This window comes from Camelus dromedarius, chromosome 25 (assembly GCF_036321535.1).
Source record: "Camelus dromedarius isolate mCamDro1 chromosome 25, mCamDro1.pat, whole genome shotgun sequence".
NCBI classification, from domain to species: domain Eukaryota; kingdom Metazoa; phylum Chordata; class Mammalia; order Artiodactyla; family Camelidae; genus Camelus; species Camelus dromedarius.
This window is the reverse complement of record NC_087460.1, coordinates 15,729,236-15,744,361: the sequence shown is the minus strand read 5'-3', so window position 1 is coordinate 15,744,361 and position 15,126 is coordinate 15,729,236. Positions and strand designations below refer to the sequence as shown.

Genomic DNA, 15,126 nt, shown 5'->3' with positions numbered 1-15,126 from the left:
ACTTTCTGGGGTTGCAGGAGTTCTGTGCTTCAATGTGCACTTGTCACACTGCTTCAACAGTACACTTCAGATCTGAACACTTTATGCTATGTTAATTATGCACCAATAACAAAGAACTTTAAAACTACAACAAGAACGAAATACTGTGGTCTATGAGATAAACAGGGTTTGGAAGGGACCCTAAAATATATACGCAACAAACAACACAATTACTAAATTATTAGTACCTAGGAAGAGAACTTGGATCACTGAGACATGCAACTTAAAACGACTAAAGGCTGACCCCCAGGATGCTACAAATGCACAAGAACAATAGAGGGGAGATGCTGGTGACACTTTCAATGGCACAGTACTGGTAGGGCGCTGAGAAAACGCAGATGGAAATTGAACCCTCAGGCGGCAGGGCCGCGGAGGCAAAAGCAGGAGGGAGTGCCACCCGCCACGACCAGAGCTCTTCGTGGCTGGGACGGCTCCTCTGTGGGAGGGAGGCCCAAGTGAAGGATGCTGGCTTTTAATTTTCTTAAAATGAAGCTGAAAGGCTCCTGCTGCCTGTCAGCAGCCAAGCTGAGGGCTTTTTCCTTTCCTGCTGAAGGTTCTAGTTCTGTTCCCCCGACTCCAGATCCTCAGCCCAGGAAAACTGTGAATGAAACGTCCAGATTGCTCTCCCAGGTCATTACCTGATTGTCAGTGGTGCATGAGGTAGTTTAGGTGATTGACAGAAACCTGCTCTAGCAGAACAGACTGTACCCAGCATGGCCAAGCACCAGCTACTCTTTTGCATTTGCTGTGTTCTTTATAAACAAACCACTATGGTATTTTCCATATGGAAGAGGGTATGGGGGCTCGGCGAGGTAAAGTGATCTGCCCAACTTTATCGAAGTCTTTTGTAGACTTAGTGTCAGAAAGTAGGTTCACCTTCAAATCCCAGGCTCTCTATCATTATGCTCTATACTGCCTCCTACATCACTGCATCCATATCTATGTCTGTAATTTGGGAAAATGCCAGCTCCCATCCTATCAGAGCTGTCCAGCAAGGTATATCTGACTTTGCTCTTCTCCTTGGTCCTCACCCCAACACTTTAAGTGTCTCCGTCTCCTGAATGCCCCTTCCTATTGCATTCCTTTCTTGCGTACTGACTACCCAGGACACATGGGTCTCGTCCTGCATTCATCCTCAAAGCTCTATAGCTGCTGGCTGTCCCATACCTCATGCCCTCCGTGCTAAGAGCAGCAAGCTAGATTTTCCAGTGAGCTCATCTAGGTGAACGGTGTCTCTAAAGTTCACATCAGATACTATGTTCAAGTAAGGAATTATAATATATAAGATCTTCTTAGGCTCCCTCCCCAAAGAAATATTTCTGGTTTCTAAAGGAAATATATGTGATTTCACTCACTGTCTATTGAATGAGTGACTCAATGAAGATTTCATGGAAATTGGGGCAAAGAGAAGATGAATAGCAAAAGGGTGACAGCTTGGGTTAGATCATTTAGCCTATGCTTTTTGCACAGTAGATTCACCCTAATATGTTGTATGCCTACCCTTCGTCTAAAAAGATTTCCTTTTTAAAGCAAATATCCATTTATACTTCCAGTATTGCTCTTGTAACAAGATACTTAAATACATATAAAGAAGCAGTAGAAAGAAAATATGTAAGTAACCATTCAAGAAATTTAGTAGTTCTAATGGCACATTCCATGGGGCAAGCATGGACACTAATCCCCTTATAAATCAGTCCAGTCCTGCGGGAACTGAAAACTTCAACAATATTATTTATTAAGCCTTAAATTCAGCATTTAAATGTCATAAACAACCTCCCAAGTCCAGTTTGTGAGCACCGTCATTGACCTGAGCATTTGGACGAAACAGCTGCGCCCCCACGCAATTTGCTAATGAACCGTTCTCAGATGCAACAGAAAGCAACTTGCCTTAAACACTTCATGCCTTTATGAAGCTCACCAAGAAGTTTCACAAGAACTAAATGGATTTAAATATTTTTATCGTCTGACTCAGAATTCAATGTCTGACTCAGAATTCAAACAGTGTGTGGTGGCAGTGGTCATGGTGGGATGTGTGAGGATGTGTTTGTGTGATAACTGTTCTGCCTCGCTGACATTTGTTCCTGGTCTGTCTGGAAAATCTGCTATATGAACTTCGAAAATACATGCTACCTAACTTCCCCTCTTCTTGCAAAGGTTGATTTTTAAGGGCATTTTAAGAAAGGTCTCCATAAGCAAAGGGTCTTAAGAGCAAAATCTTGATATGTGTGCTTTCTTTGGACAGCAAGAGACACAAACAAATAAAGGAGATCATAAAACCTGGCAGACTGTGGGTGACTTAAGATGGAAAGGAGGCATGCACCCTGCTTTATCCAGCCAGAAAAAGTACACGCATTCAACCTAGAGCAGCTGCTTTCACATTCTGTTTTAAATGGTATTTGGACCAATTATTCCCTGAGGATAGATTGATAAGACAACAGCAGTTCATAGTATCAAGAAGTCTACTTTGGGATTTTACAAAGTTGACTTTTCCAAGAAAGTACTACAAATCATGGCGTGGGGGGGGGGGGGAGTGGAGGAAGGGATAAATTCCTAGTTGTATGAAACTATGGGGTATAACATTGATTTAATAAAAGATAAATGTAACTGGATCGAAAGATTATTCCTCTAAGCACTGGGTCTAAAACAAACACACCATAAACCAAATTTGGAATGCCTTCATGTTCGTGCCTCAAGACCAACAGTTCTAGTCACAAGGGAACCTTCTCCAGTGTCCTCTGACCAATACAAAATGTAACATATAGATGATGTAATTTAAAATATGCTTCGTATTATCCGACAGAGTGAAGCAAAGTAAAATGATACTTAGAGTTATTAAAAATGAGCAAGCTCTTCGAGGCTTAAAAATAATAATAATAAAATGTTGAATAACCACTGCTATTTTAGAACTAGCCAATTCCTCTACACTCTCAAACAGCTTTCTTGAATAACAGTAGAAAGGGTACAATAAGTTCAAAAGAAACCCATGTCTAAAAATTTCCACCTCTAGCTTACCTTAACCTTGTATTTAGTCATTACCCGAATCAATAACTTTCTATAAAAAGAACATTTATATTGTTAGCACAAGAAGCTGGTTGAACAAAAGCAGTTGTCTGATAAATGGTCATAGAGATAAGCTTTATTTCTCCTGAACTGTGTTTCTAGAACAAAATAAGCTTAAAAATAATCTGACATATGAATTTTGACAACTGTCTTCTCACCAAAATCCTCAGTAAACACTTATCTACTTTTGGGTAATACAGAAAAAGGACAAATAGTCTCATTTTTAAAGCAAAATATACATATGGAAAGAGCACATTAAATTTTTTAAAGAATTTTCACACATATTTAATATTTTGATGTACATGGAATTAATAAGCATTTTGCCCAAGCCTAAAATTCCTGCTTAAATGAACACAGAGAGGCAGGACCTTTTCTACCATATGGTGGGTACAAACTGGCTAATAAAATCAAGGTATAATATGTAAACAATTTGCAAGTTGAACTATCCCACGCATACAAGATTTTTTCCCCATGTTTACTTTTACAGATATTGAGAAATTTTGTTTAATTTTTAAAGAAATAACAGTCATGGAAAAATCCAGCTTCTAATAAACAACCAAAAGGGAAAGTTAATGGTTAAATCCATCCACCTAGCCACTAGGCAGACCTCCCCGAACGCCCACAGCACTGCCTTCTGGAACCACTTCACTGCCATGAATGCAGTAATAATACAGCAGCTGTAATCCAGAAAAAGGGCTGTAATCCTCTGCCCCACCTCAGAGTGGACTGAATTCGGACATAACAGATATCTGCTACTCACTTTTTGGTTTTCTCGTCTTCTGCTCAAGTGTCTGGCAAGAGTTCACTAACTCAGTATTTATAGTCTGGCGATTCCGTTGTTCCGAAATTGCTTCCTCTAATTTATGCCGCAAAGGCTTAGCTTTCTCACTGGCAGAGTGGGCTGCCCGATCTCCATCCTCCACCTGGATACGGACAGTTAATGCTGAATTTTAGCAGGGTGGCCGAGAAAGCAAGCCATTGAGTGCTCACCCTGACTGTGCACACGAAACTGAAAATGTGCTTTTCTTCTCAGGGAAGCGATAAGCCTCCACTGAACTTCTGCAATTCTGTGTTTGCATGGGCTTCGTATGCCTGAGCTATTTCTACAGCTGTCCTGATATGTCAAGTTGCCTCTTTCTGCAAAGTTGTCTCTTTCATCAGCAGGCTGTTGACACCGCCTCTTACAACTCCCCCTTTACTTCCTCCGCTCACTGCTCCTCTCGAAAGGGACTGAACTTCGCAGTTCCTCTTTGTTTTCTTGTTCCTCCTCCATTTTTACTTCACGGTGTTAAGAACATCTGAGAAGCCTTCCCCTGCATATAATGTAGTCAAAGGCCATCCTACCTGCTTCTCTGCGTCCTCCAACCATTGGCTGGCTTCTTGGACCTTCTTCCTGAAGATGGCTTCCTGGCTGACAGCATCTTCTTGCAGTTGTGTGATGGCTTCTAGTTGTTTCTGCCTGGAGTTTAAAAAAAAAAAAAAAAAGTTCAAACCACAAGCTGTCAGTGACATTTCAACTAAGAGTCACCCCTGGGAAGTTATGACAAATTCAAACTTAATACACTTCCTCAGAGAAGAGAGGAAAAAGTGAAAGTATTTAGATATAGATAAATGCTTCACAAATACGGGATTTTAATGAAAACCATCATCTTGCTCACTTAGCCTGATAACATAACTTTATAGATAAGGACATTTAGTTTCCTATTTCACACTGGAATATTCAGTTCCCCACAAGCTACAGTCATAACACTTAGCTACACTGGTTCTACAATGAGGTCACTGTGACAGGTGTAATATTTATACATCACAGCTAGCTTTTTCCAAAAAAAGAGAAAGGAACAGAAAAGGGAGAAAGGGAAAAGAAAAAAAAAAAAGAGTGGAAAAAAATTAGAAATAAGCGCTTTGCTTCATGAACTTAACCTTAAGAATTGTCAATCGTGGTATATAATATGTACCATGAGAAAGGAAGGGCTGCTCCCAAGAATAGATAAAAGTTACCTGTTAGTATTTCCACTGCAGTCCTCTCCTCTCTAAAGCCCCTCCCTTTCTTCCTAACCCCTCAATCTCTCAGTGTTGTTATATTACTTCCCTTTTGGATCCAACCCTGATCCCCCAAATATATAAAAATGCATCTGTTAGCTGATGAGATTATTAAAACTATGCTATATACCCATATATCAATGACTATCTGGAAACAATTTGACCTGAATAAAGACCTTAGCTCAAAGGGATGATAACCTTTGGGAGTTTTAAAGCAGTGAGGAAGACATTGTCAGGTTTAAGCCTTTTGTGGGTCTCGCAAATATTAAGACAAAACCCAGCCCTGATTACAAGAAGGACCATGGGAGAGACAAGGATGGTCTCAGAGAATGCTTCTACCACTATGGTAAACCAGCAAACAAAACCCTAACTGAAAATAAAAACTACCTAAAACACACATTCTCCTGAGCATCGTTCAAAAGCATGTAGTCAGTTTTTTCTTTTCCTTAAATTGTGGTGAGAACATTTAGCATGAAATCTACCATTTTAACACGAGATCTACCATTTTAACACATTTTTAAGTGTACAATACAGTACTGTTAACTATAGACTTAATGTTGTACAACAGATCTCTAGGACTTATTCCTCTTGTGTAACTAAAACTTAATACCTGTTGAATTATGACTCCTCATTCCCCCTTCCCAAGCCCCTGGAAACCACCATTCTACTCTCTGCTTCTGTAAGTTTGACTATTTTAGACACCTCACAAAAGTGGAATCATGCAGTATTGGCCCTTCTGTGACTGGCTTATTTTACTTAGAATAATGTCCTCAAGATTCATCATGTTATCACATGTGGCGAAATTTCTCTTTTTTTTTTTGAAAGCTTTTTCTAGAAAAAAAACACCGAATATTTCATTGTATCTATACACTGTATTTTCTTTCTTTATTCAATCCACTGATGAACATTTAGATTGTTTCCACATCTTGTCCATTGTGAATGACGCTGCAATGAACATGAGTGTGCAAATATCTTTTCGAAATTTTGCTTTAAATTCTTTTGGATGTGTACCCAGAAGTGGGGCTGCAGGATCATATGGTAGTTCTATTTTTATTTTTTGAGAACCTCCAAACTGTTTCCCATAGCAATTGTACCATTTTACACTCCCACCAACAGTATACAAGGGTTTCAATTTCTCTACGCCCTTGCCAACACTTAGTATCTCTTGGGTTGTTTTTTTTTTTTTTTTTTTTTTTTTTTTTTTTTTTTTTGATACTAGCTTTCCTAACAGGTGTGATTGTGATTCATTCATCATTGTGAATGACTCATTGTGGTTTTTATTTGCATTTCCCTGATGACTAGTGATGTTGAACATCTTTTCATATACTTGTTGGCCAATTTTATGTCTTCTTTGGAAAAATGTCTATTCAATTCCTTTGCCCATTTTTAACTGGGTTGGGTTTTTTGTTAGTTCTTCTTATATTTTGAATATTAACTCCTTTTCAGACATATGGTTTGCAAATATTTTCTCCCATTCAACAGGTTACCTTTTCACCCTGTTAAATCCTTTGCTGTGTGGAAGCTTTTTAGTCTAATGTAGACTCACTTGTATATTTTTTCCTCTGTTGCTTGTGTTTTTGGTGTCACACCCAAAAAATTGTCAAGACCAATGTCATAAAAATTTCCCTCTAAGTTTTTTCCAGGAGTTTTACAGTTTTAGGCCTTATGTCTAAGCCTTTAACCCATTTTAAGTTCATTTTTGTATATGGCATATGATAAGGGTTCAACTTTATTCTTATGCATGTGGATTTCCAGTTTTCCCAATATTATTTGCTGAAAAGACTATTCATTCCCCATTGTGTATTCTTAGCAACTTAATTGAAGATCAGTTAACCATATATGCATGGGTTTATTTCTGGGCAATCTATTCTTTTCCATTGGTCTATATGTTTGTTTTTAGCTTAGTACCATACTGTTTTAATCACTATAGTTTGTAACTTACTCTGAAAACAGTGTGATACTTCCAGCTTTGTTCTTCTTTCCCAAGACTGTTTTAGCTATGTGGGGTCCTTTGTAGTTCCATATGAATATTGGGAACTCCCCATCTCTCAGCTTTTCCCTGGATCAAGAAAGAGCTGGGCTGTTGTTCCCAACATTCCAACTTTGCGGAGGACTGCCCAAAACACTAGCTTCTATCCACCTGTCTCAGTCTGCAGACAAAACTGGGGATCCTGTAGATGCCAAGGGGGCACTGAGAACAAAGACGATGGTTTGAATTGGCACACGAGCACTCATCATAGTCCCTCACCCTGGCTCTTTCTTGGGGTTGTTCTTTTTTATTATTGTAAAATAAAATTCTATTTGAATTTTGATGGGAATTGCACTGAATCTGTAGAATGCTTCGGGTATTACAGACATCTTAACAATATTAAGTCTTCTAATCCATGAACACAAGCTGTCTTTCCATTAATTTGCATCTTTTAAAGTTTCTTTCAGCACTGTTTTATAGTTTCAGTGTACATGTCTTTATTTCCTTAATTAAGCTCTTCCTAAGAATTTTATTCTTTTGATACTACTTTAAATAAATTTCTCAGTTTCCTTTTCAGATGGCTTATTGTTTTTTGTCTTAACATTTTTTTTATTGAGTAATAGTCATTTTACAATGTTGTGTCAACTTCCAGTGTAGAGCACAATTTTTCAGTTATACATGAACATACATATATTCATTGTCACATTTTTTTCCCTGTGAGCTACCACAAGATCTTGTATATATTTCCCTGTGCTATACAGTATAATCTTGTTTATCTATTCTACATTTTAAAATCCAGTCTGTCCCTTCCCACCCACTGCCCCCTTGGTAACCACAACTTTGTATTCTATGTCTATGAGTCTGTTTCTGTTTTGTATTTATGTTGTTGTGGGGGTTTTTTGGTTTTTTGGGTTTTTTTAGATTCCGCATATGAGTGATCTCATATGATATTTTTCTTTCTCTTTCTGGCTTACTTCACTTAGAATGACATTCTCCAGGAACATCCATGTTGCTGCAAATGGCGTTATGTTGTCGGTTTTTGTGGCTGAATAGTATTCCATTATATAAATATACCACATCTTCTTTATCCAGTCATCTGTTGATGGACACCCAGGCTGTCTCCATGTCTTGGCTATTGTAAATAGTGCTGCTATGAACATTGGGGTGCAGGTGTCATTTTGAAGTAGGGTTCCTTCTGGATACATGCCCAGGGGGGGATTTCTGGGTCCTATGGTAGGTCTATTCCTAGTCTTTTGAGGAATCTCCATACTGTTTTCCACAGTGGCTTTCCTTGCTTCCCTCTCCCACTCTTAATGATTTAGATGTCTTCTTTTACAGTTTTGTGTTTATTCAATTTTTAATTCATGGTAGTTATAACCTTTCCACTTATGAGTTTCTCATTTTTATAGCATCTTGCTTCTTTTCTATTTAGAGTAGACCTTTCAATATTTCTTTTAGCATGAGTTTAGTGTTGCTAAACTCTTTTAGTTTTGCTTGTCTGTGAAGTTCTTTCTCTCTCCTTCTATTCTAAAGGATAGTCTTGCTGGATAGAGTATCCTAGGCTGCATCTTTTTTTCATTCAGGACTTTGACTATATCTTGCCACTCCCTTCTGGCCTGTAGTGTTTGTGTTTGTGCAGAGAAGTCAGCTGAGAGCCTCATGGGGGTTCCCTTGTAACTCACTCTTTGTTTTTCCCTTGCTGCCCAGATGGCTTATTGTTAATGCATAGAAATGTAACGGATTTTTTTGTCTTGATTTTGTATGTTGCAGCTTTACTGAATTTGTTTATTAGTTCTGTTTTTTGTGGAGTCTTTAGGGTTTTCTATATACAAGATCATGTCATCTACAGAGATGATCTTTCTCTCTTTCTTGTATTCTCACATCTAATTCACTAGTATGTCAGATCTGATCTAGCCTTAAAATATAGTTAGAATCCAACCACTTCTTATCACCTTCACAACTATCACCCTGGCTCACATTACACCCCTCACCTAGACTACTGAAATAGCACCTAACTCAGTGGCTTTTTAAAATCATAACCCAGTAAATATTTTATATTTCAACAAAATACACACACACACATACACACATGTAGCTGAAACAAAAGCTTTATGAAATGTTACTTACTCTTACTATGTGCGTTGTATTCTGATATTTTATATTTTATTTGTAAAAATGGGTCATAATCCAGTAAATTGATTTCAGGATCTTTAACTGGTGATCTGTTATTGAAAAAAACCTCTTCTCACTGCTTTCACTATATAGACAATTCTCTCCCTGGAAGCCAGGATGGTTTTTCAAAACACAAGTCATATTACTTCTTGGCTTATAATCTTCCAGTAGCTTCTGATCCACTTAGAATAAAATCCCAATTCCTAAACATGAACTGCAAGGCTCTGGACCTGACCCCTGCCTATCTGTCCAACCTCATCTCCTACCACTGCCCAGCACTCACTCCACCCCAGCCATGCTGGCCTCTTGCTGCTGCTCAAACATCCCAAGCTCATTACAACCCCAGGGCCTTTGCATTAGCTATCTCCTCTGCCTAGAACACTCCCCAGATCATCACATAGCTCGCTCTCTCACTCCATTTAGCTATCTACTCAATTTACCATTCCTCAGATAGGCCTGTCCAGACCATTCTTTCTAAAATTAAGTCCTTCTGCTCCTGGTCATTCTCAGTCTTCTTATCCTGCTTTAAGATTCTTCATATCACTTACTACTGCCTGAATTATATTATATAATATGTTTGTACATTGTCTGTGTCCTTTAATAGAGGTTAGTCTGATGGAGGTAGAAATTTCTGTTCTATTTTCTAGAATTCCCTAGCATTTAGGAAAGAAAAGAAAGCTGGCAAAGAACTGGCACTGGGATGCACAAAACCATGTACCAGTGAAGACGTGCTTTTCTCACCAAGTCCTCCAAGAACACTGTTTGTCTCATTGACTCACTCAATTCTTTCCATTCCTCAGCACTGAACTGCACCAAAATGGAAGTTTTCTCCTCCTCAGCAAACAGCTAACTCCTGAAAGTTTCCCTTTAATAAATATTTCCTACTTCATTTAAACATAGAAACCTCTCTCATCCCCAGAAGATACTCCACTCATTTTCTTACTCATAGTTAAGACCCAAAGCCAAATCACTTTGTGTGTAGCCTCTACATGGCTTTGTCTCTTTTAAACTATGTTTAGAAGGCAGGAGCTAAGCCATCCTTACACTGATGAGTATTATTTTACCCAGTGCTAGGTTCCTAGGATTATTATTAATAAATACTACATTAGATTTTAACAAGGAGATGATAGGGGATTAACACTTGAAAAGAACATAGGTTTTGAAGTAGAACATACCTAAGTCTGATCCAAGCTGGTACCTGATCCCACCTGCGTGACCTTGGGCAAGTTACTACACCTCTCTAGAGATAAACTCATGTCATACGGAACACAGTGAGCTCTCGACAAATCACACCTACTGTTATTCAGCTGGGCCGTTTGTGTGTCTAATAGGATAACACAGAAGATTCACCTACTCTGAGATGACTCCAGTGCAGGCTTCTCTCCTAATAGTTCTTTGTAGCTGAATAGAAGAATTTACATGTTCCCTTTTGTGAAGATGGTATCTGTGTAAGGAAGCGGCGTATCTACTTAAACCACATCTTTACCGCTACGGGGAAGTCTGGCTCCCGGCCCCTTAGGGAAAACAGATCATCTTCTCGATAGTTCCTTCTGGCATTAACCTCTCTCTGATATCTAGTTCCCTTATTTGGGGGGAATAAAAATAGTTCCTTCTTGCTATTTTCTTTAAGCAACCTTGGCCTCTAAGTGCATCTTTTTCTTTTACTTTATTCAAATTCAGAATACACTGATGTTCACTCATTCATTCATTCAAGAAGCATTTCTTAAGGGGATGCTCAGTACCGTATTAGCAGCTATAGAAACGGTGGTTAACAAAAGATATCATCTCTGTGCCTGTTCAATATGTGGTCTACAGTGTACAAATTTCAAGAGTTCCCCCCACCCCCCCAAAAAAACATGAGAATCGAGGTGAGAGGAAGGATAAGATTGCAAATTATTTTACATTTAGAGCCTCCTATTCTCTGTGACTCCTTTTACTTGAAACTGTATACTAAGATGGAACACAAAGCCCAATAGGATAGGAGTTAACAGACTCAGCACCAAGTCCTTCCAGCAAGAGAGCTATTCATAGATGTTTCCATTAATAACTCTCAGGTCTTCATCAATTCACTTTACATCCTTTTGCTGCAGTCCTCTGTAAAATTACGAGGTTTTACTAAACAATCTCTAAGGGACATTCTGGTTAAAAGAATTCTATGTTCTGTGATTCCAAACTCCTTCTCTAGGGGAAAAAACTCTTTACATGGGTTTCCATGGGTTTTTTAATTTACTACTTGCAATTTTGGATATTTAAGTCAATTTCTTGCCATTTCACAATTCAACATTGTCAGACAAAACGTCTTCCTGAAAAAGTGTCATCTGAAATCAACGCATACAACTAGAAAAAAAATAAACTGAATGCCGTGGCACAATCACAAACATGTTACGTATATAAAGCATGGGTTTCTTACATATAAATGATCATCACCTGGAAAGAAATTCTTTTCTGAAATAAAAGTATTCCAGCCTGAATTGCTTCAAAATCTCTATCAGTTTGACAAACTCTTTATCAAGTGATTCTTTGTGGTTTCTCAAGCTGCTCGGCATTAATAGGCAAAGATTTAGTTTCTCCTCCATGATAGATTTGAATTCCTATAAGAAAAGTCACAGAACAAACTCCACTATTCCAACGTTAAATATAAAGATATAGCAGGCAGTGTAACATGCTGTGGCCATTCCCATCTCAATAGCATTCACTGTTATTGGACCCTAAACTTCTAATTGAACAGATTCTCGGTTGCCTAAAGATTGATCATCCTGTGGGTTGATTATCTCAATTTAACAACTATATATTGGGTACCCATAATGTGCCTAAAATTGAGCTTTGTTTTCTTTTTCTTAAGATAAGTGATCATTTTATCAATAATCACGATTGCTTTAGAACAGAATAGGACTAGGAAATGCAGTAAAATCAGTATCTGTTCACCAGCATATCCAAAGGCAACTTTTAAAAAAGGTTAGTTTGGCAAGAGGATGGAAATTAATATTCCAGAGTTTTCAGAGTTTACTTCTTGCTTTAGCTTAACTTAGGGGGCTGACAGATGTTAGGAAGTCATCTGGCAGTCAAGAAGCAGAGATCATTAAGTGATGGATAAATTAGAGATTTCTTTTAATTCGCTTCCTTTCTAACAAAACTGAATAGTTACCTAAAAAATTCCCATTTTTCCAATGTTCTGCTACTTTCTGGTATAATAAAATTGTCAGAGTCCCAGGAATAAGATTCTTTGGCACAATAACCATTCTATCAAAGTTAGAGAATTTTGCTAGACCAAAAAATATCCAAGGTTAGACTAGCCAGTTCCCACAAGGGTCCAAATAAAATACACTTGAATTAAATCATCTTATTTATTCTTTGTCTCTCCAACACATATCTTCACACTCACACACTCTTATCTAATCATCACCCTCTAACTCTCACCCATACACATCCCCGGACATACTCTACACACATAATCAGACTGAGACATCAGAGCACTGCAATAAAGACTTAGAAGTGCTCCTGTGTATAATAAGTATTACCTGGGTTGAGAAAGTAGAAGAAAAAGCAGGAAAATCTCAAAATATAGAACACTCACAGTAAGCTTGTTCTCCCACTTTTCTCTCAGAGTAATTTCTGGATCAGTTACCCACGGTAGAGAACTTCCAATGAGCGCTTCAACTTCAGAAACATCTTCATGCTGAAAAAGAGTTCCACATTTTCAACCAGGAATTCAGGCGAAAGGCATGTGTTATTATATAAGAAGAAGTAATTTAGACAAAGTTCTATATGGGTAATTCCAGAAGCCACCAGAGAGAGTTCCTTGTCATCTAATGCCACCCGGTGACCTTCCTTTATCCTAGGATGTTGCCATGTGTAGACAGGTGCTAATTCTTATCAGGTGCTCTGTGCATGCTGAATACATACAGCTAGAATTGTTTTCCAGAATAAAATCTACCCAGTTTCATTTCCGTCTCAAACAGGAGGAAGCAAGCATTTTCATGGATATTTTTCATTAATCAAACTAAATGTTACCTACTACATGCTGGGTACTGTGAAAGGGACTAGAAATACCAACATGAAAATGTTCTCTGCTCTCTCTGACCATCTAGAGTTTCCATCAAAAGTCAAAATAGAGTCAAAATAATGGTATTAGCCATTAGCAGAAAGGAAACAGTTCAATAGATACCATGTCTTCAGCCCTTTGATACTAAAGATTAATCTGTAAGAAAAATCAGCTCAAGCAATCCATCCCTAACAGTCAACCTTTTAGTCCTGATTGACCTAGAATAGAAAATCCACGTCAGGAAGGTTTGAGAAAAATCTCATTTCATAGTAGATGAATCTGGGTCTCAACACAGATTCGCCTGTGCTCAGCAAACAGGCTGTAGGTCAGTTAGCTGCAGAAGAAGTTCCCACCCACCCAGTGAAACCACGTGATACACCAGTGTTATACAATACCAGCTTCTGAAGCGTAGCTGCGAACTCCACCCCCTGCTGCTCAAGTTCTCCCAGTAACAGTGGCATTTCTTGGTCCACCGTCACGTCCAGAGACGACAAGCTGATTAAATTGCACTGCCACTCAGTTTCATTGTTCTGAAACAATTACCAAAATGTCCACAACTCTGTCATCCTAATAAAGAACATGCACTATTTTTATTTTATGAAAATGATGCCCATGGGTCAACGTAATTATCCCCATCAAATAGTTCTAAATAGTCTTATGAAATCCTCCCTACCTTGCCCCCAAAACTGTTTTCATTTTCTCTCTTGGATGGCTTCAACTTAATAGTTATTCATTCTTAAGGAATCTTATGTGTCCAGTAGATAACATTTACATGCGGGTGATATAAACTGCTTTGGCTCTAATCTTTTGAAAAGAGGGGAAGGGAAAGAAATTCACACACACACAGAGTTGGAGGGTGCTCGGTAAATCCCACTGAAAATAGACTGGTTTCTCTTGTGTCTCTTCTATTCACAGAATAACTCTCAGATGATGTTTCACGAAGCCTTTTTCTCATACTTCTTTCAAAGTCTTTGTCTCCTGTCACATTTTCAATATATGACAACAACACATTTAACATTCTTCTTGCTCTCTGTTGGACAAAGGTCATAGAGTTCACTCCAGGTTCCAATTAGAAGGCAAAAAACTTCTCATTTCACTAGTGGGGCAAACCTCATAGCCAGAACTTGCCAGCTCTTTAACCCCTGTTCAGAACTATACAAGTCCACAGGCTGGCATCTCGGCGTTGCTACTGTCTCAGAGGACTGAGGATAAAAACACATTGTCACCGCAGATTTGCCGCCATTTCATTCAGTCTGGCAGTGTGGCTTGGTTTCAAAAACACAGTAAAAATGATGAGTATTTGAAACAGAATGTGGGGAAAGCACAGCCCTTCAGCAGAATGTTCAAGGCTGCCTGAGACGGCCGTAGGTGAAGGCAACATATGCTGCCCTGTGTCCTTGGCAGGAGACATTCAAACAGCATTTGCCCCAAGGACATTCTCTCCTTTCAGGCTCATACCATGGCTGTCAACAGGAGGACATTCTGACATATCCATCATCTACCCAACATGGAAAGACCATCAAAGTGATAAAAGAAAGCAATTTGTTAATAAAACATTTCCTAACATAACAAGCACAAAACTGGAAAGTACCAAGGAGTGAAAATACAGTAGGAAGGCGGGTCCCAACATTTTGCCCCCAAGAAGGCTTTTGACTGCTTCCACCATGTCATAAAGAATTGGGTCTACATAACAAACTGGAGAGTTTAAGGCAATAATTCTTGTTGCTATTTTGAAATTAGCCAAAAACATATAAAAATGCTCATTTATGTGCAGAATGTAATGATCAGTGTCATTAGTGTGGAT

At 38.6% G+C, this 15,126-nt stretch overlaps 1 protein-coding gene across 1 annotated transcript in view; it reads right to left on the bottom strand.

The window, feature by feature from the left end:
* IRAG2 (inositol 1,4,5-triphosphate receptor associated 2) overlaps positions 1-15,126 on the bottom strand; it is a 73,401-nt gene that overhangs the window by 42,865 nt on the left and 15,410 nt on the right. Inside the window, exons 10-14 of the mRNA XM_010993004.3 lie at positions 13,718-13,852; positions 12,855-12,956; positions 11,708-11,871; positions 4,444-4,558; positions 3,860-4,022 (exon numbers count right to left, since the gene is read on the bottom strand). Coding sequence (XP_010991306.2) covers positions 3,860-4,022; positions 4,444-4,558; positions 11,708-11,871; positions 12,855-12,956; positions 13,718-13,852 — 679 coding nt within the window. The remainder of the gene's footprint in view (positions 1-3,859; positions 4,023-4,443; positions 4,559-11,707; positions 11,872-12,854; positions 12,957-13,717; positions 13,853-15,126) is intronic.